This window comes from Haliotis cracherodii, unplaced genomic scaffold (assembly GCF_022045235.1).
Source record: "Haliotis cracherodii isolate W230 unplaced genomic scaffold, xgHalCrac1.p SCAF_9, whole genome shotgun sequence".
In the NCBI taxonomy this organism is placed as follows: Eukaryota; Metazoa; Mollusca; class Gastropoda; order Lepetellida; family Haliotidae; genus Haliotis; species Haliotis cracherodii.
In genome coordinates this window covers 43,300,106-43,323,039 of record NW_027266343.1, presented here as the reverse complement: position 1 = coordinate 43,323,039, position 22,934 = coordinate 43,300,106, and the positions used below count along the sequence as shown (strand labels likewise).

The 22,934-nt window shown below is 38.5% G+C and overlaps 1 protein-coding gene across 6 annotated transcripts in view; it reads left to right on the top strand.

Annotated features, from left to right (window-relative positions):
• Window positions 1-22,934, top strand: part of LOC139452614 (inositol hexakisphosphate and diphosphoinositol-pentakisphosphate kinase 2-like) — a 79,179-nt gene that overhangs the window by 17,928 nt on the left and 38,317 nt on the right. For 5 of the 6 annotated variants that reach the window (XM_071234149.1, XM_071234148.1, XM_071234147.1 and 2 more), the window contains exons 8-15: window positions 3,527-3,648; window positions 4,078-4,179; window positions 7,564-7,650; window positions 9,415-9,600; window positions 10,812-10,897; window positions 18,955-19,080; window positions 20,460-20,578; window positions 21,731-21,843. In XM_071234149.1, coding sequence (XP_071090250.1) covers window positions 3,527-3,648; window positions 4,078-4,179; window positions 7,564-7,650; window positions 9,415-9,600; window positions 10,812-10,897; window positions 18,955-19,080; window positions 20,460-20,578; window positions 21,731-21,843 — 941 coding nt within the window. The remainder of the gene's footprint in view (window positions 1-3,526; window positions 3,649-4,077; window positions 4,180-7,563; window positions 7,651-9,414; window positions 9,601-10,811; window positions 10,898-18,954; window positions 19,081-20,459; window positions 20,579-21,730; window positions 21,844-22,934) is intronic. The other variant, XM_071234146.1, reaches the window with a different exon arrangement.

Genomic DNA, 22,934 nt, shown 5'->3' with positions numbered 1-22,934 from the left:
GAGTTCCAAGAAGCAGAGGAAGCGATTATTCCTACCTCTGGCGGCCAAAAGTAGAGCGGGGATGACGAAGATAACCATGGTGTTTTGGCTTTGTGCTACAATTCTGCAGGCATATCAGCATGCAGGGTTGGACCCAATCAGGCACACCATCCCCATGAAATAAGAGCTTTGGCATTCTCAATGTTGGTACATACAAACTGTGCCATGACGGATGTCATCAAGGGGGGTTTTGCCGCACCGGCACTACATTCAGTATCTTCTATCTGAGGGATGACCGCCTCCATGGTCTAGTATTAGGCCTGCAGAGAATTGGTAATGTGGGAGGTGGCGACCATGACTACTGGCCTGGTCACGATGGCTGCCACGGTATATGTTTTCGCTGGGACAATTACGACTCTTAACAGCTTTTGCCTCTCTGGTCCAGACATCCCCTAGTTCTAGGAAGACAAGCTCTTTGGGGTCACCCACTGGTTCTTCTCCGAGTGCTGGTGCCGGTAGAAGAGCTGACTGGAACGAGCGTTATTGACTATGAGGCTAGTGCTGGGGGGGGACGAGGCACTGGTTGGAGCTTGAGCATTGGCGTCGGTTGAGGCATCAATGGCAGCATGAGCCCCAGCATCTGCAGGGGAGCTAACAACGGCAATAGAGGCACTGGTAGGGCTTCAGCCAGGGCGCCATTATAGTTCACACACTAGACTTGTGTCAATCAGAGCACCGCATGGAACATGGGCGCCTGCTAGAATTCGGGATGGACTTTGGCAACGGTGCCAGGCGCTTACCCACCGACTGATGCACGATTTAACCCTTTTGCACACCATGTGTAGTTATCCAATCAGCTACACCATTGGATGGGAGCCATGGCATACAGATTACAACAGCTGTCTCCTCCCTTTCAAAATCAAGTTATTACAGTCAGATGCCTTTGGGTCTACACTGAGGATCTGTCATTATGTCCTGTGCCAAGCGTTCAGACATTACTTCGAAATGACGAAGAGTTCCAAGAAGCAGAGGAAGCGATTATTCCTACCTCTGGCGGCCAAAAGTAGAGCGGGGATGACGAAGATAACCATGGTGTTTTGGCTTTGTGCTACAATTCTGCAGGCATATCAGCATGCAGGGTTGGACCCAATCAGGCACACCATCCCCATGAAATAAGAGCTTTGGCATTCTCGATGTTGGTACATACAAACTGTGCCATGACGGATGTCATCAAGGGGGGTTTTGCCGCACCGGCACTACATTCAGTATCTTCTATCTGAGGGATGACCGCCTCCATGGTCTAGTAGTAGAGCGTCCACCCGGGGAGATCTCCGGCTGCGTCATACCAAAGACGTTAAAAGATGGTAGTTGTTGTTACCCTGCCTGGCGCTCGGCATAAAGTACCGTATATCGCTGTGTATAAGGCGAGTTTTTCGTACCTAAAATGAAGGGGCTAAGAAGGGGGGTCGTCTTATACACGGAGTCGAAGATCTCACAATTTTTTCCACTGGCGATGTCAACCGGCGTCCGATAGCTAGCCCAGCAGTTGACAAAAAAACTTCGCATTTCCTCCTAAATAACTATTCCAATAACTATTTCCATACGTAAACATGATTTGTATCTCTTTTCCTTGAATAAAGTTTAATAATTTCTGCAAATAAAGTTGAAATGACCCTCATATCGATGCAGATTGTCATAAATGAATTTTATTTTACGGGCACCAATTTGGTGTCGTACCGTGTAAACACAAAATGGCGACGTGTGCTGGAGTTTCACACGCGACCAATCATCGTAGAAAAAACAACGTAAGATAAACATATTTTTATTGCATATATAAGGTTTGTGTGCGCACTTGTGATGTGCTTCATTCCAGGTCGCCTTATACACGGATTATAGGATTATAAACCCAGATAGGATTTTGGGTTGATTTTGAAGGCAGGGGGGTCGTCTTATACGTGGGGTCGCCTTATACACAGCGATATACGGTAGATAAAACAAGGACTGGTTGGCTTGTCGTCAGTATACTGTGTCTGAGTGGGGTATTCATGTTAAACTGCGGCATGGTATCTCAGTGAGCTAGCACTATAAATCGGCATTAGTCCGGGCAAACGCACGCACGCACGCGAGCTAGCTAGCTAGCTATATAAGTGCAATAATCTTGAACGAGACGTTAAACCCAATTTCACCTCACCTATCCGAGGGACCTCTCTGTCCCACATTTGCGTCATTGATTTTGACGCTGTTTATATCCAGAATACCATTCATGAATAAGTATTTGTCTGACAATATCTAATGGTGTTCCTAAGTGCCTTTTCACCTCACGGAAGAGGTCGGATCCTGCTGTTTGTTGTAGACAAAATCATCACTGTGCATTGCCAGATATTTCACTTGTGTCACATGTGGCTCAATAAATATTTGGCACTGACTACATCCTTTAGTTCCGATCCTCTGGGCGTCATGTACTGGAAGCTGCACAGATACCCAGACATGGAGCATAGTCTTACATGTTAGAGTAAGGATGTGACAGGTCTCCCGTGCCACAAGCTCAAGCACTGTTCAGTGCGTTGCCAGATATTTTCATTGTGTCACACGTAGCTCAATAAATATCCTGAGGAATTGTTGGCCTTGGGTTGTTATGCACTACATCCTGTAGTTCCAGTCCTCTTGGTGTTAGGTATCAGATGTCACAGGTGAAATGGGATCAGTGAAGAGGGCACCCGCTGAGCAGAGCCTAATCCAAATGTGATCCGGATAGTTACCAATACCGCAAGTTGCAGACTCGGCAGCCATCTGTGGGATAAGCATTGCAATGTGTTGTGTCAGAATATGAAATAATCTACATAAATATGGATATACATGACATTAGTATACCTATCCTGACACAACAAGACTCAGGCCATCTCTCATTCAAGCGAAGCACTGATGAGAACACAGTAAAGGATCAAGGACAGATAACTCCTGTTGGTCACCAAGGGCTGGGGGTGTAGTGCCCCAGAGGAGGAAGAGGCATGTTTTTGGTTTTGGGTTATAGGATCGAAGTGCAGAAGGAAATTCAGTAAATTAGTTTTGTCAGGATAAGTATACTAATATCATGAATATCCAAATTCATTGTAGAATTAATTATTTTGTTCTTGAATTTGCCCACATATCTCAAACACCATGAAGTTTATTTCTGGCTTGATGTCTAGGTCTATTTTATTTTAAGTATGTTAAGAAGAGAGGCAACCTTGTGTATCTTTTCAAAACATCAATGTTTTACCTTGTTATTTTATACAATTTTTTGTACATGTATTTTCTGACTTCAATGTCATAAAGATAAATATAGACACCCCCTAAATTCTTTCCTTTACTCTTGGACTTCATTCATGATTTTGAATCAGGATTGTGTTTACCAATGGTTACAGGATAAGACGGTTTAATTTTAATGTTGCATGTTGTCTCTTGCCTGTATATGTATGAAATGAATTTTTAATAATGTATTACATCCTTTATAAAACACCATTTGCCACATATTTCATGATGTTTGATGTTTGTTTTCACCTTTCAGCAAAATGTATGTGGGTTTGACTTGCTGAGAGCTAGTGGCCAGTCCTACGTGTGCGATGTAAATGGTTTTAGCTTTGTGAAGACTTCCAGCAAATACTATGATGACTGTGCCAAAATACTTGGGTAAGTATTTTACGGACATTTTAGTATGTTTAGTAGTTTACTCTTTTCTGGTTTTTGCTTCATAAATCCCAAGTGTTTATTCTTTTATATATGTATACAATACAGAGATAAATAGGCAGAAATGTTTCCAGTAAAGATTTTTGCAGCACTCATCTAACAGTTTGAAATAATTATCATTCTGAATCACCTTATGCAGTGAATACTGAGTGAGGATGTATCTAACCATTTGGACACTCCTCTGCTGAAGATTTAGATATGTTACTCCTGAGGCTATCTGGAGCACTGAGATTTGTCTTGGGTGTACTATTTTGATCTGTAGTTTTGCCTGTTCATGGTTTTGTCAGATGACATTTTCACCTGAGTATGTTGAGTTTCAAATGAGTGATTGGTTGCTATGCTAACCTACATACCCTGTACTTTTTCTCACAGGACAATGATCATGAGAGCCTTAGCCCCTCAGCTTCAGCTTCCATGGGTGTTAGGGGCAGGGCCGGAAGACATCCCAGTGGTGCCTACAACACAGGGACCCATGTAAGTAGAAGTCTAGTAGCAGAGATGTCAATAAGACTAACTAAAATTGTCCCTTTTAATAATGTTTCATAGGTATATATAGAACAGTACTTGCGTTTGCACTTGATCGAAGTTACCCTGCCTGGCGCTCGACATTAAGGGGCTAAAACAAGGACTAGTCGGCTCGGAGTCAGTATACTGTGTCTGAGTGGGGTATTCATGTTAAACTGCGGCATGGTATCTCAGTTGGCTAGCACTATAAATCGGCATCCGGACTAGTACAAGCAGCCATACACACACACGTCACTATATAAGTGCAATAATCTTGGACGCGACGTTAAACCCAATTTCACCTCACCTCACATAAGTAGTGCGATAGATTGCAATTCGAATATCAGGCCAATACCAATCACTATCCTGCCACATCATTTTCTTTCTCATCACCACCCTGTGGAGACATGTTGAAAAAAAATAGAAAAATAGAGAACAATTTTTTGTGTGTGTGTAAGCTACCTCCTGGTTGTTAATAACACCTACAATACATATTGAAGAAGATGGGAATAGCCAACATTTACGCCAAGCCTGTATAACATGCAGATGTATTTTTTTCTTGGCGAGCCCCGAGGATATTCGTTGTGATTGTCTCTCTCAGGACCATAGATTTTCCCAGTGTTCTCACCCCTTGGAGGAAGCCTTTTGTATGACCTACACATATGCCATAGCATAGGTTTGATCGGCTGTCTAAGTGTCATGACTTAGGAAATGATCATGCCTTTCTCTGCTAAACAGCCCAATGTGTTACCAAGTTGACTGTTTCCTCCACCATAACAGCTGTGAAACCGACTCCTACGTCTACCATACCATCCTTGTCTTTAATTTGTGTGTTGTTTATCATTGTATCAGATACCTTCCTTAGGTTCTCTCCAAAATGAACCAGCTGTCTGATACAAGTGCAGTTGGGCGGTCGGGTAGCCTAGTGGTTAAAGCGTTCGCTTGTCATGCCGAAGACCTGGGTTCCATTCCCGACATGGGTACAATGTGTGAAGCCCATTTCTGGTGTCCCCCGCCGTGATATTGCTGGAATATTGCTAAAAGCGGCATAAAACAATACTCACTCACTCATTACTAGTGCAGTTGTACCACACCAACGTGCTCCCATCGACGGAGGCACAGTTATGTCAAAGAGAGTTCATCTACTCCATCCTCGACAATATAGACTGCCAACCCTCCCAGCAATCTCTGGCCATCAGTTGTGGGTTATTTATCATCCCATCCTCCGTTGCAGTGAAACCATCTTGGCTTCTGTACCAGATTGCAGATGTCGGTGTCTCAGTTTTCTTACCGACGACGTCCCTATTGTACCGGCTCAACAGTCCGTTCCTGATGTGTCTGGGTCCACGTCTATGACGGAACCACCAGCTACATTGAGCGTTCACAAGGTTCTCTCTTCCGTGATTCGTCCAAAGCTGCCTCGGATATGCCTTCAGTCAACCCTCCTAGTGCTTGTAGATGGTCTGCTACCAGATGTCTTTCGTCTCCCTTTCCTTCGCATGATGTTCAGGTTGATGGTGATCGCTCCTCTCTGTCCAACGTTACTGCCGCTTTTCCATCAATGGTGACGAATAAGGCTACCCTTGACACTGGTTGAACGGGTTAACCCCCTACAAAGGATTGATTGATCACAGATGGATCCTGCAATTCTACTTCAGATCACCGTTCCAAGAATAATCGATCGGTGCGCAAAGGATTGCTCACCTAGGGATCGACAATCTGATGATCATCATTCTGATTTGCCAGGTCACCCTCGGGATCGACACTGGGGATTGACGTTTGGGGGTTCAACGACTTGAGTATAGACCTTCTCAGGAAAGATGCTCACTGCAAAGACGCTACTGATTCATCACGTACAACTCCTGTTTGGCATGATTTAGGGGATGATTGGCTGATTATTCATCAACCACCTTGTGTCACTCAGTGCTCTAAGGATCGCTCACCTAGGGATCGACAATCTGATGATCGTCATTCTGATTTGCCAGGTCTCCCTCCGGATTGACACTCGGGATTGACGTTTGGGGGTTGAATGACTTGAGTATAGACCTTTTCAGGAAAGATGCTCCCTGCAAGGACGCTACTGATTCATCACGTACCAATCCTGTTTGGCATGATTCAGGGGATGACTATTAAGGCACGGCTGTTACGACAGTGTCCTGAACCCTTACCCGCTCACCTCTTCTTTAGGCATGTGCAGCCTGGTATTGGTTCGAAGATCCTCTTGTGGATACTGTCGATTGTTCCTCTTCTCGTCTTAGCATGCTTCTATGTCTCGGACGGTTTGATAGCTTTGATGATGCGTTAAAAGAGATGCTGAGCAGGCACACCCTATTGGCTGTGGGAGATAGTGCTCTGACCTGTCTTGTAGAATCGATTGGCTGGAGACCCCTACCAGATTGATCATAAGTTGTTGTATGCTGTATCGATTGTTCATGTAATTGTTCATGTAAAGATGTCATACATGAAAACATGTAAAGCATGTTATACCTGATTTCATGCTGTCTGACTAACGAATATCGTCTGTTATGGTGTGTTTTTCTGCTCATGAGTTGTTGTCTAGGCAGTGTTATAGAATCTTTACTTCACTGTTTAGCACCCGGTTCCTTGTGTATGTCTCATGGTGGTGGCCTATCTGCGCCTCACCGTCCAACTGTTGCATAAATGCATTGTGTGAGATAGGATAAGATTAAAAATTTGTAAATCTATATACTTATCCTATCTCACGTGCTATATGCCCTCCCGACAATCCACTCATGCGAAAGAGAATGCTCGTATTGGGGTATTGACATGAACTGGTCGTGTAGGTCGCGATGCAAGGGATTACAGTAGGTGACCCATTTGTATGGATGGTGACCATGGTGATGCTCGGATATGTTAGGGTCAATTGTTTTTTTGAAGCTGGAAACTTTATTCAAGCACGTTTCCATGTAAGGATGGAAAGAAGAAGGAATAATGCATGGTGTGCTTCTGATTCCTCATTATTTCATCTTCAATCATTGATTTTCATCAGTTTTAATATTTTGCATAATTTATCTTCAATTTACCATTGTTGACAATTATGAAATGTTATTCCTAAATGATTATGATGATGCAATTGTCATTGATCGCATGTTAATGATGAGTGTGGGTAATTATGTATTGATAGATTTAATGACTGGTTAAACATTTGAAGTTAACACTGAATAAAAAGTTCTGTTTATTATCAGAACAGCACTAATGGAATGCTTTCTTATTATCATGATTATGTGAATCAGAGCTCATTGCCATGATAGATTCAAGTCTTTCATTAGGGAGTGAACTTTTTACTTCTGGTTGGAGCATTAATTTCATCTTCAAGATTTGTGTTGAAATCAGGATGGAGCTACGATGTGTAAGTGCAATTATTCGTCATGGCGATCGGACACCCAAACAGAAAATGAAGATGGAGGTCAAACATAAAAAGTGAGTTTTTGTTTCATAAATTTTGGATATTGATAAATTGCTAACTCGTGAACAGACTGACCCATGAAGATCCGGGGTAGAATAGGTCTTCATGAACCCATGCTTGCCGTAAAAGGCGGCTATGCTTGTCCTTAAAGGTGACTAACGGGATCGGGTAGTCAGGCGCGCTGACTTGGTTGATGCATGTCATCATATCCCAATTGCGTGGATTGATACTCATGATATTAATCACTGGATTGTCTGGTCCAGAGTTGATTATTTACAGACCGCCGTCATATAGCTGGAATATTGCTGAGTGCAGCGTTAAACAACAAACCATCCAACCAACCATTCAGAACAAGACTGAAAGAGGCTTTTTATTGACAGCTCTGTTATAACAAGTAATGTATTTTTTTGTGAAAAGAACTCAAGACCAGTTAATATTTGCATTTTCACTGATGATTAAGGGTGAAACGATACACCGATATTCCGATGCATACTTGACCCACGATACGATATACGATACACGTGGGCCCATTTATCGATACGCCACGATACGGAACGCAAATCTCAAGTAAAGCGTTTCCTCGCTATTGTGCCTTTCAATAAACCGCTAAATTGGTTATAGCGCGCGGTAACGCATGGCTCCCCAAAACGTACTTACATTTTTAATAAGCTCAGGTTTTACACCGACATGTTTTTCCCCATCTCAAAAAACATTATCAGCTGATCCCCGCAAGCACATAACACCGGAAATACCTGTCAGCAAATCCGAACTGAAGTACGCAATTAAATACCATTACTATACTATCTTGTTATTAAAACGTGTTCATTATATATCTGGACTTGTGTTTGTAATATATTTTATTAATTTTATTCAAAATTTCATTTAATATTTTTTTCATTAAGTTATGTGAAATCGTGTGTGAAGAGATACTGCAACCACGGTCAGATTACCGCTTTTGACGTATTGAAACGAACTTTAGTTGCTAGAGAATGGATACATATATTAAAAATGCCATACTTTGACTCCTTAAAAGTCATGTGTGTGGCAATTTGGCGAATATATGTCAACATAAGGTTTTCGCAATCGAAATACATGTAGCACGGGAAGTCCCTAGGGTGACTGATCAAATTGTTCCATACGTAAAAATATCCTGCAACAGCAATCACCAGTACCAAAATGCTACACTTGTGGTTCTTATAATTTGAAATATATATATATATATATATATATATATATATATATATATATATATATATATATATAGTAAAAGCTGCAACTAAGGTAACACGATATTGGAATATATTATTCCTGATAAAATTCTTTGAAGTTGTATCACCGGTGGAGTACATTAATTATTTTCTGGTGTTTGAACTTTGAATTGTTTTTAAGGAAAGTTTGAGAAAGTTCCAACTTCAGTAGTCTTGTTATTATAAAATAATTTGGACTCTTCCAAAATCATGAAAGGTTCAATCTTGACATGCTTTAAGTCTTGTTTTATTTATCATTGCGTATCGAGATACGTATCGTATCGTGACCAGAATATCGAGATGCGTATCGTATCGTGACCTTCCTGTATCGTTGCAGCCCTACTGATGATCATTTGAATTTGAAGACAATGTAATTTTTCAGTTTATTTATTCTCTTGTATCTGAAGGCTTCCCTAATACTTGACATTGGCATGATGAGAGTTATGACATGGACACCTTGACTTACATTTTTGATTTTGAACACTGTACAAAGATTCTGTGGGTTATTGATCATTTGTCTGATTCTTCCAGGTTCTTTGAACTGTTTGAAAAGTATGGAGGGCTGAAGAAGGCTCACCTAAAGCTCAAGAAACCAAAGCAGCTTCAGGAAGTGCTTGACATTGTCCGCCACCTCCTGAGTGAGAGCCAGTACAAAGTGGATCCGGAAGTGGAGGAGAAGAAGGCCAAGCTGCAACAGCTTAAACTTGTCTTAGAAATGTAAGTGTTATCTGTCAGTGTCCAGGATATGATTTTGATAGGTCCAGGTCATATTGTTTTTCTTGTAAATGTGATTAACATGATCAGATGGTATTGACAGTAAAGAAATGTTAGTTTGTAAAATAGTCTCTTTCTGGATGATATATTTCTTACTAATTTTTTAATGTGAATTTTACACGATATTCAGCTTTTCCACTGGATGAGAGGCACAGTCATATGACCCTGAAACTGGTCATAAGTGTTTGACTTCATGCCTGTGATCGAATATCCTCGCTACCACCCATCCAAGTGACTTGAAAAACTTTTAAAAAATGACATAAAAAATGTCCTAAAGATATTTTTCCATCTTCGTGAAGGTATAGCACAATGTCTTATCAATATTTGCTTAAATGATGAAAATGTCCTGATGACATTTGTCGCCTGCCAAATTACTGATACGTTCTTTATGTTTCAGTTATGAGTAAAATTATATCTGGGATTCCAGGGCAGATTAGGTCACAAGTAGCTCTTGCTTGTTGTAAGAGCTGAATGAAGAGGCGGTTACAATGTGTGACCTGGTTGATTATCATAGATGCACAGATGGTGTTGCTGTTTGTTGTTTAACACCACACACAGCAATATTCCAGCTATATGATGGCAGAATGTAAATAGTGAAGTCAGAACCAGACAATCCAGTGATTTACATCATGAGCATCAATTTATGCAATTGGGATATAATGACTTGCCTCAACCAGGTCAGCAATGCTGACCCCCTGATCCCTTTGGTCTCCTCTTACAACAAGCATGGGTTGCTGAAGACCATTTCTATCCCGGATTTTCACGGGTGCCCAGATGGTGTGAATCTTTTTCCATGCAGACAAGTACCGGATTGCCTGACTTGAATAATACTCAATTCTTGACTTATTTAAACAACACTTGTCAATTATTTTCTAGTTCCCTATAAAACTGCCACTCAAAATTGCTCAAAAGTTACAATTAGTTATTGTTCTGTGTTTTGACCACACTTGATTTTCCATATGTAATTATGGTTATACAATTAATTATTGTTCTATTTTTTGTCCACACGGCGGTATGTAATTGTGGCTTTACTCCTTTAAGGGGATGAACAGGCCATCCTATTGTTCCAGTGACGTCATGATGGAGAATGTAATTTCATCATCATATTGATGTTGATATGCCCACTAATGTGTGTTGGTGACATAATGTTTCAGGTATGGACACTTTTCTGGAATAAATCGCAAAGTGCAGATCAAATACCAGCCTCAGGGTTGCCCTAAGAAGTCCTCCAGTGAAGAGGGTGTGTAAATGGTCTTCAGATTTGTAATCCAGACACCATGATGTTGAGGCTCTGTGTTGTTTTGTGTGGGGACTTTGGCTGACTTGCTAGCAGTGCATGGTCAATAGTACGCCTTTTGTGAAGCATGTGTAGTCTTCCGAACCAAGGGAACAAGGCTTCTGTCGTGCAGTGGGTTTGTTTAATCAGTCAAACAGGAATGATATGATTGACTTAGCTAAGCTACTCTGGTTAACTAATGTGTATAGTGAAAGCCCTTCCAAATAATGTATGGTTTGGTGACAATGTAAATTCTGTAGGTTGAAAAAGCTTACCCTTTTAGTTCCATTGCCCATTATAAATGCTCTCCAAAATCTGCAGGATAAATATGTTATGTTGCCTCAAATAACTTTGTATTCCTACTCCTATGCTGGTAGTGGTAGTTAAACTAAGATCCTTGTGTTACCGTCAAGCAACCTTGTAAGACCATTCTATTTCATAGTATATGATAACAATAGCAGTCTTACTTAGTCAATTCCTTAAATTAAAAAAATCTCCCAAATCCCTTTTGCATTGACATAGCTTGCTTAAGAACTTCATAACTAACTAGGGCCCTCATGATAACAATTGCCCACATAACTCTGAGCTTGTAAGGCAGTGTATCTAATCCAAGTTTCTGATTTCTTCTAGGTTCAAGATTTTTAACTAATATTTCTTTTCCCTAGACTATCCTTTAGAGAGTTTTGAGAAGTCGTCTGGTGATCCAGCATCATTGCAGGTTGTGACTGGACAGTCATGGAATCCCGGTACTTGTTGTTCACTGTTCAGTGTTCCGTTCTGTCCATTGCAAGGTGGTAAACTTGACATATTGGTTGTGTCATCTGAATGTTAACAGCTTCAGCATGATCATTTGGGGTGATCAAAATCAATTTTAACCTCAGAACTTAATTATCTCTCGACAGTAATGAGATGGACTGCAAACAATGAAATGTCAAAAGATTAATAAGTTTGGGGAAGATATCATGGATTGGATGTTGAAAGACATTGATTTGCGGTGAAAAAAACTGAAATAGAAACTAGATTGATTGATTGATTTCATTTTTAGCTTCATTGTCAGTCAGGATGGTGTTAGTTGATTTACAGATGGAACTTTAGCCTGAAGGCTCATTGATTTTAGACTGTTTTCATGTATTTTTCTATTTTCAATTTTTTTGGGCACGTAATTTTTTCAGAGAGACTCTGTTAAACCTGATATGTTGAAATAAATACTTTCTTTTGATCATTTAATAATGACTGGACTTTTAGAATAATGACAGGAATATGCTAAGGTCTTGACCTGTCAGGGAAAATAAGACATCTTTTGGGAGAGGAAAAATTTTAATTTTTTAATAGTTTCTTACCAATTTGGGAAAAAAGAGAGAATCATTTTCTTTTCCTGATCTGGCAGTTGAGAAAAATGAACTGTTAAGAGAAAACTAGGTCCTGATGTCATCATGATACACTATAGATTCAAGTTTGCCATCTTGCACGGCTTCTTTCTTTGCTCTGCGTGTTGATGTAAATTTTTCTGTTGGACACATATAGGTACGAGTTCACGGGCATTCATCGTAAAGTTCAACTCAAGAATCAGCCATTAGGCCATCTACACAGCTCGTCCAGTGAGGGTTTGTAACCTAGATGTGATCCAAGTTGGCTTCTTGTTCGCTGCTTGTTGTTGGATTGTTTCATTATTTGTATTGCTCTGTTTGATCTGAACCAAGAGTTTGACCTGAGAACACCGATAGCTTGGCAGTGTTATGTTCGGATATGGATTGTCTGTGTAAGGGTAGGAGGTCTGCAGTAACTTACGTCAATCAGCAAGTAACAGCAAGGTTTATCTGTTGTAACCTGGGATTTTTGTTGGTTTTATCTAACCTTGTTTCATGTATACTGTGGATTAAAAGATTTTCAAAAGACTGCTTGATTGCATGAACAAGTCATGTGTATAAAAGTAGGTGCGGTGAGTGGTAACAAAACAATAGCTGTAATGGCTGTATGATTCCTACTTAAGTATATCGGTAGAGCATATTGACAAACGTTTTAGTTGATAGATGACATTGCAACATGTTCTATCATTTGAAGCTTTATAATTGTGATACCATAACATTTGGAGAGAAAAAGCATCAGAGCTCCAGATAAGCTGCGTATCTGCGTATCTGCGTGAAATGCGCATCAAAAATGCAGAAATACGCAGTAAAATATAATCCAAGCGTATCAAATGAGCAACGAACATTACAGATACGCTACAAAAATAAAACGTGTGCGTATCATCAAAATTTGTGAAGTAACCCTATGTATTCGATTAGCAAATCAGCAACTTATTTTGAAATTATAAACGGGCATTCCGTCAACCTTGCCAAACTCCACGATGACTGTCACATCATGATCATTTGCCATCACACTTTCTTGTGGAAGTAATGTAGTATTTTTGAGTCCTATAAAGCTCTCGAACCCACACGACACCAGTTTGCAGGGACTAGATGAATAGTGTTTTTAAATATTTAACTTAAATACCCACATGTGTAAAAACTAGTTTGTAACAGAAATTTGAATACGCAGATAGAATTACTGATACCCAATGATTTTAAAATGCATGGGTAAAATACCCACAACACCAAAAGCTTATCTGTAGCTCTGAGCATGAAAGGAAATTATCAATATTCTCCTGTTTAACATTGTTAACAAGTTATTATTCACTTATGAAGGGTTGAAAATGCATGTCCTGTCTGTGACCTTTCTTATGCTTAACTTTATTGGGTGAATGATCTTTCTTATACATTTCTGTACTAAACCAAGGTTCAAAATTATGGCAATAATCTTGCCCAAGAAAGGTCAGAAGCAATATCTAAATGGTGAATGATTTGTCAGGTCATTGGCCATTTGTTAAGATGTTGCTTTGCACACCATAGAAATGTCTTCATTTTGAACCCTGTTGATATATGCATTCTTCAAAACATTGACAGTTGACATCTTGGTGACAAAAAGTACCTAATTGATTATCATTAATGCCTATGGTTAGGAGTAAGACATAGATTTCTTGGTTACCATGTACACGTTTTTAGTCCACATAGGGTGTTGGTCCAAGTGAGCTAATGTCATGGGCTGTTTGTCTATTGCTGTTGTGAGTTGTCTGGATGTGAACACTTTGCTCCTCAATAGCCACTGAAGGTGAAAGGATGGCAGGCAACACTGCTGACCAAGTGTTGGTCCTATTAACCAGCTGTATTGGAAGTTTTGTTTGGGGTCATTACTAAAAGCAGGATGTTTTATTGATATTTATTAACATTACTCAGCTTTATTATGTGAATTTAAAAAATGGGTCAGTTACTACACCTGAAGTTATCTGTGATTTAATTGGTTTCAGCTTTATAGGAGCCATTAATTATCATAATATGCGAACAATAGTTTCCTTAATGTGCATTTCGAAACCATATCAGCAACAGTGTCATGACTGTTAACATCACTGTTGGTGTGAATCTTATGGGTCTGGTCAACAAATCACTGCTTGAAAGGCCATATGGCGTTCCAAACTTCCAATTTCAAAGGTAGTTTGTTTCTCTATGTTTGATGGAATTCCCCTCTCAGACCCTTTGCTTAGTAGCTTCCAATATAATGGTGATAACATCAGTTGCAGTCAATGTAGATATTTTGGAGATGTTGAGGTTCCGCTCTGAAGTTATTAAAGTTTATTACATTGTTTTCATTTCCGTTTCTGATGTAAAAATATTTGGATTATTTGGAACACAAGTTTTCTTTTATACAGTCGTTGGACATAAGTATTAATCACTTTCAATATGATTGCCATTATGTTTCAAAAGTTTGATTCGTTGCAAACATTGTATTTTGATAGACATTTTTAATACACAACCCCAAATTTGGTCACATTACTCTTTATATGAATTGCTTCAAGGGTCCATAGCTTGAATTGTGGAATACAATTCCCAAATATACCCCAAACAAATATTAATCCAAATGTTCCTGATGGATGTGAAATTTTCAGCGGGTTACTGATTGTTTTGGATTTTTTGTTTGAAGACCTCTTTTGATTTTAAGCCAAATGTGCTCTATCATAATGAGATCCGGAGACTGTGCCAATCTTTAAGTCACATCAACATCATTCTTTTCCATGTACGTTTTCACAGCATGTTCCCTATGAATGGGAGCATTGTCATCATTGAGGGTGATGTTTGTTTATGAAATGCCATGCAAGAACAAACCAGAGATTACTTTCAAGAATGTCAATATATTTCAGAGCATTTATGTTACCTTTGCCATCTGTATTTTGACACCGTCATAACATGCACCCTCACACAATAACAAAAACCTTCCATTTCCAAGGTGGGCACACAAGATGAGGACTGTTGATTAAGTGTCCTTCTCCAAATGTAAATATGGTTGTTGCAATCAACTACAACTTGACATTCATCAAAGAATATGAAATTTCTCCAGTGGTCATTAACACTCCATAACTTTCTTTCTTGATGCAATTTGACATGATTTTGTTTTGTTTGCATCACACTTCCATCTTCTTCTTTACAGTCGTCTGCCATTCTTTTCTGTTTTCTCTGGATAGTGTTTGTAGAGAAAGTTACCTCCTTAAAGGTGTTGATAATGTCTTGTAAAGTTGCCTTTCTGTTTCCTTTTATGACCTGTGAAAGTTCTGTGTCATCTCTGGTACAAAGAGATTTTTTCTGCCATCTACATGTCAGATTTTCTACAGAACCCACTCATACCTATATACCAATGATTGATACTGTTGATACCCAGTAGTTGTCCTAGGTAGACCAACTCGAGTGATATCCTTTGTGTTTGTCGATACATGGCTGAAATAATGCTGATGCGACGTTAAATTTTATTCACTCACTCCTTTGTGTTTTGTGGTCAATATTTCTTTGTATTGCTGATTTTTTACCCATCTTGAGGGCCAGCAGATGAATTAAGCTGCTTGTCACATGACTTGATTGATCTAAATATAGCACAAGTTTGGGGTGGGATGTACTCCAGTGTCACACTTCGAGATGCAACAGAAAAGGAGTGTTTTGTCACATGTTTTGCTGGAGCGTTGTGTATAGTGATGAATACTTATGTCCACTGACTGTAGCTTTGAAACACAAAAAGTATTGTTTTTTTCATGTTGTGAAAGACTCATGATCATAGGTGATCCAGGTTTCCTCTCATGGGCTTGATATATATGTCTACAGCTCTTCACCCTATGATGTAGTTAGTTTGTAACTTAGTGTTTGTATTGAACGTAGATAGTCAACCTACCCTTAACAATGCATGGTTTGACAGTAGTGTTTGCTGTGTAGTGAGGACTTGTTTGCAGTGGGCTGACATCATCATGTATCCTTGTCATCAGCACCTTTAATGCATTCATTTTCATACTTTATTTGATTTGCAGGTTTCCATAAAGACCTCATGATTTTATATGTATTTTGCGTGATGTTATTATTTGTGTCATTGTACATGTAGTCACAACAAATTATTTATCAGGATTCCTTCTTCCTTCTTCAATTTATATACCATTGATTGTTTTTTATTCGGTTTCCTAATATATGAGGATAAATATTGCACAGCGAACGTCTCTCGTTCCTTTCATGAGTTCCTAATAAATTAATGGAAAATAATAACAGATGAGATCACTTTGGTAATTTGTTGTGACATGAATGTATGGCTTAATAGTAGTTTCAGTTCTGTAAACATTTTAAGATGCTTCAAGAACTGTTGCTATTTATTGCTTGAAAAGGGCTAACTAATGTTGATGATACCCATTAGAGGACTTTGTTACCTTTGGTCAAGTAACCAACAAAGAGTTTTGTTACAGTAATAAAAACTATTTGACCACTTATTTTTGATTTCACTATAGCTGAAATTGGCAATTGGAAACTTATTAACAACCTCTCGCTGTCCCACCGGCCTGTCAACTAAATACCTGCAGCCATTTGTTTCTTATATTATTATTCTTACCTAATTTTACTGTTTATAGATTCATCAGTCTGAAGAAAATAATCATAATCATGATAATAAGAAAATAGAATAACAATAGTTTAAAATTACTTATATTTGCCTTACCACATCATCTTTGGTGGGTTAGAAAACAAACTAATATGTCTGCAAGATCTAACAAAAATGATCTAACTTTTCAAATGATAATTAATCATATGCACTTTAAATATGTTCTCTAGCCAATTTTAACACCTAAGAAAACAAAACAAAACCTGCTCTATCATAAGTAATACATGTAGATGTTGCTGCAAAAATATTTAGCATTCTTCACTTTCAAAAGAATTAGAAATGATTTGCTTCCCTAAGAAGCGACCTACTGAACTTAATTCCAAATGAAAGTAAGAAATTGAGCTACATGTGTTTATTTTTATTTTTATTTCAAGGTATCCAAGCTAACATGCTACAAGGAAACTAAATAAGATTAAACATTGTAGACTTGCAGGGATAATTCTGGAAAGGGCCCTTTGCTTTTGGCCCATCAAGCTAACAGAAGGCCCACCTTTCAAAAGCAGTGGGGCTTGATAACATTGTATTATATAGGCATCACACAGAAACTGTTCAATATTTCACTGAACAGTGCTAAATGGGCGCTCATCAGAAAATTTGCAGAATGATCCCTGTACTGTAATCATTTCCTCTAATTTGTTGAATAATTAAACATTCTCCAGCAGGGACTTGTGAAGGAAATGTGTTGATTTTCTTTTTGTTAGCAATCTGAAGAGCACAATCAGCCAAATATAGTGACAGGAGGACATTGTCATCCATAGAACTTTATAACTATGTCAAGACTTAGTATACATAATGAGGAATTTATGTTCTTAATTTTCGGGTATGACTTTGGCTATAAAACAATGCCCACACTTCCAACATACAGTAGTCATTGTCCTGACTGAATTTAATTTTTCAGTCTTATGAATTTTCTGTTCCTTTTATTGTGTTCTTGTGTTCAAATTGATGAGAGCAAGCAACTCAAATTTTTCAAATATATTAGATAAAGGTATCATTGTTTACTTTAAGCAAAAGAGTTATTTGACATTTTGGTCTTGCCTTACTTTCAATATCCCATTGGCTTTCTTCTGGCCTGCACTTTTAGTTTAAGTTTCAGAGATAGATATTTATAAAACATAAAATTCAAAAGAGTGTTTTTTCCATTCAACTCAACATTTTACTTTTGTATTAAATACATGTGACTTAGCGTCTACTTGCAGTGTCCAACCCAGGCTGCGCGATTGCGCGATTCACACTAAAAAAAATCGAATCGCCCCTCATAAAAAAATCAAAGCGCCATCTGTCGCACACAGTAATTTCTTGTACAGTCACTAACTTTATCAGCTGTTTATCCATACCTTTAGATTCAATACTCACTAAATCTTTAATCAATTAACGAAGAAAGACTGTTCACAGCAAACATTGTAAACAACTGTCGAAGACCGATCGATAACAACCGGAAGTTTGAACACGATTGACGTCCTTTAGGCTGCTGAATAAATTATCGATAGGATTGGCATAGGTAACGAAATTTGATTTACTTTAGTAGAAAACGTATCAAAACAAGATGTTTAAAGACAATAAATATTCTATCTTGAATAGTTCTGAAAATATTTTTGAGCATTTTAGTTCGTTTTAGTTTCGTTTCTGAAATCACACAATATGAATCGCCAACTGTCATAGCAGACGATCTTTTGAATAGTGAATGACCATGTCGCGCAAAAACAAAAGAATTACAGCCTTTTTTAATCAAAATAGAAAAAAGCACAAAGCATTGTTATTCACTTCAGTTCTTTATTCTGATTTGTTACACTTTTATATGATGATGTTCCAGTACATAATACAAAATAAGACATTTTTGAAGAAAGCAATTATCCCCCCTACTTTATCAAATTCCCTCCTATTTTCTACATGATGGGGGGACAAGTCCCCCCTTGATTTTCAATTCTGGGTTGGACACTGTACTTGTCCTATCACCTTTCCAAGACTAAGTCAGTGGTATACACATACAACAAATGAGATCAATGCTATTATTTCTTTTCCTTTAGATGATGTGCCACGAGATCCTTCCCTTCTGCTGATTGTAAAGTGGGGAGGGGAGCTAACTCCTGCAGGCAAGATTCAAGCAGAAGATCTTGGAAAGGCTTTCCGTACTTTATACCCCGGAGGTCAGGGTCAGTGCATGTTTAGTTTAGCCATGTTCTTAGCATAGGTATAGGCAAGGCTTACTTTGTTACTTGCATAGAGATAGCATAGTTACTGATTCTATTCTCATTAACATTCTCACCCAACACCCATCTGTCAAGTTGTGATTTTATCTAATGAGAAGTTTATCCATTGGATAAGAGGATGTCCATAAGCTTGTCGCTGCTTACAAATGACGCATTTCGATGTTCATACGTTTTTCACGAGACTATCCTTGAAATGACTAAACACTATTGGACTTCTTCCACATTCCTTGGAATCAATCAGTGATACCTAAAACTTTTAATCACTGTGGTTCATTAACATATTCTGAAATCTTTTCCATCACTTTTATCATGTCAGCCATTTTGACATCCTGTATTTGATGTAAATTTATTATGATGCACTGATACTGTGACAGACATAGTGAGGTAGTTCTTGTCAGACCTTTCTCATCTAATGATGATATTATTTGAATCTATTTGTTCTAACCAACTAGAAACAATGTTACTGTGGGGCAATTTGAGCATACATACACTCATGTGACCTCTACTTTTAAGGAACTATTTTATTCTGCGATACAGTCATATTGCTGTCATTGTGAACATAAAGTAACACTTACTGAATTAAGATGTGTATACATCCTTTGAGGTATAAAATAGTGATATAAGAAGATTGTTAGAATTGACATTCACTTTCCTTGAGTTCATTTGAGTAGAAAGCTTCATAGAATGAGAGCCAGTCATTTTGTGAATATAACTTATTAAGAACCTTCTTATGCGGTAATGCAGATCATTCCACATGTGGTCAAGGGAAACTCAGATGTGTTTTGCTTTTGACATGATTGATTATGACACGTGACGTGATGTTATTCCAGTCATTGCATTTACTAACATTACACTTTTTAACTGAAATGCAGGACTTTTTTGCTTGTATTCATATACATTAGTGTAGAGATGTAGTTGTTTTCATTGGAAGAGTGAACATGTTTGCAGTTGAAATGGTGGAAAGAACAAGGTAACTTTCGTCATGGTAGTAGGTAGATTTTCTATTCACAGGTTACAGAGACCAATCTTATCTTAAAATATGTCAAATCTTGACTCTCTCAAGTTTGATCAAAGTTTGAATAGTTGGTTAGGTGGCAAATTAGTGAGAATGGTCAGGAATTCTCACCCTCCAACTGTTATAGTTGTCTTGCTGTTTGATATCGTTATTGAGATGCAAACAGACTTATACTATAGATGCGTAACCTTTGTAAACATTATCCTGCATGAACATTTCAAGGTCTTACACAAGTTTGGACCAGATGTGTGAGCAGTTAAACTGTATATTAATCCATGTGCTTTGCTCTTTATTTTTGGTATGATAGGTCAGTTTGAATCTCCCGGGTTGGGCTTCTTGCGACTACACAGCACCTTCAGGCATGACCTCAAGATATATGCATCAGATGAAGGTCGAGTCCAGATGACTGCAGCAGCTTTTGCCAAGGTAAATACAGCACTACCATGTTGGATCTCATGGACATTACTGCAGGGAAATGCAATTTCTTGTAGCGTCTGTATAGAGTAGTTTTTCAATGGCGTGCATATTAAGTCTTTATTTAGTTCCAAGTTTGGAACATATCAGCTTTGTTTTGACGTGCACTTCTATATCAACAAGCAAGATAACAAGCTCCCCAAAACTTTGATGTTTGATATAGGAATGTGCACATGAAGCATAATTAAGAGTGCTTTTTCTCAGAGCAATCCATTACAAAAAAAGAGGAAAGGAATGCAGATGTGGATCCAGGATTTTGAAAAAGGGGCGTGCACACTGTACCTTTGTCAGGAAGTGAACAATAACATTATAGGTTGGCGTATTAGGTGTCTGAGTAAAAGTGGGGTGCCGCCCCTGCACCCTCCTCTAGATCTATCAATGGAAATGTGTTGGCAGACAACCTGTCATCACCCACACTTTAAGACAATCACTACTTGGGAAATGGTGTACTCCACACAAAGGGGCCCTGTGGCTTATGGGTACACATGTTGCAGTTGCATCCCTTTGTGTGCCTGTATCAACTAATGATGGGTTTGATTCCTAGAATTGTCCTCATTATGATCCTTGGTCTTCAACACCATATTCATGCAGTGTTTGAAATTAAGCCTGAAAGTAAAGGGATCAGTGTCCATAGTGTCATTACCCTATTGTCAAAAGTGAAAGGTTTAGCAGGTTCCTTCAGACTTCCATTTGTTCCCTAACATGAAGAAATCTCACGCCATAATCCATTTTGACTTAGAAGATGACGTCATTGCATTTATAGCTGTGGAGAACGTTTTGAACAGCCAAGAGAAGGACTTCTACAAAACCGAGACACAATCCCTCCAACATCTTGGCAAATGTGTATCAATGTGGAAGGAGATTATGTTGAAAATCATATCATTTTATGTCTTTAGGTCAAGTCTTTCTATATGAGACTAAGAACTTATGAATCATGCAGTTATTATTTTGTACTTTGTCGCTTCAGCATTTATGGAACATGTAATGGACATGCTTATTGTATATTTGTTCCAACATAGGGGTTCTTGTGTTAAACAAACACCCTTTTGTGCAGAGAAAGGGGAGTAACCTGTGTGTCCTCACAGAAGAAACTATACATTGCAGGGTTTGCTGGCTCTTGAAGGGGAGTTAACTCCAATCTTGATCCAGATGGTGAAGAGTGCCAACAATAACGGACTTCTGGACAGCGAGGGGAAGGAATCCAAGTACCAGCTTGTGTATGTGCCCTTTTTTGTGCTTGCAATCTTTAAGAATACTCAGCATGACAAGGAAAACTGCAAGTTCTTACATCTCATTAGAACAGCTTCAAATAATCTGGTAGTTACCTTCATAACAGAATTAATATTTAGCAATTACTGAGGTTATGTTTGCTGGTAGTAAAATTTGCAAACATGCAGCACCGAATAACACCACTTTTCTGTGACTGAGCCAATTTGCTTTATAACTGCGCTTAGGATAGTCTTATGGCAGTGATGTTTTAACTGTTTATGGTTTCAATTTTGAATGATTGGGGTATTGAAATTATTTGTCATTTTTATATGGATGAGGGTTGGCATTGGTTTAATATGATAGTTTAGACTTTAGAGAATGCTTTTTTTCGTAAACAATCTGTTTTTGATGCATCATGTATGAGACATAACTAATAACAGTAGAATGTAGGATAGTACTAGCAACAAGATATAGCATGTCATCACTTACATTACAGTTATATTCATATCAGAATCCTGAAGATCTTTAAGTTACTGGATACATTTACAAAGAGTTGTACCAAGTACTGTTAGGATAATATAGATCCCGTCTTTTTTATAGGATGTTCTTGAGATTTGTTCAGAACACATTTTGAAGGTTTGCATTCTCCATTACAAAATTAGCTTACTCATATCCATCCCTTATTTCCATTGAGAAAAATACTTGTGTTGTGCTTCTGTCCCATCTCTCTAGATCTTCCTACCCTTTTGCTAGACGTACTACCTGTGTTTATCACTTTCAGCTGATTTCCTTTAAATTTGATGGTGTAGGTAGGTACCCAGTATTTCATTGTGACCGTGATAATACTTGATAGAGTTGTGGCACTAATCTTAGAAGTATAGTAATTCATTGTATAAGAATTATGTTATGCCATGATTCTGCCCTTGACTTAGTTGACGTTAGTTGTTGCATAATGGGTAAAGCAAGTCTTATTCTGATACAAATAATATTTGTTGTCTATATTCTTGAATTTCCAAGTTTTCAAAACCATTACATTCTGTGGAAGTACTTTGGTATGCAGCTGCTATAAAAAAAAGTTGGCAGTATTCACCTGTAAGCC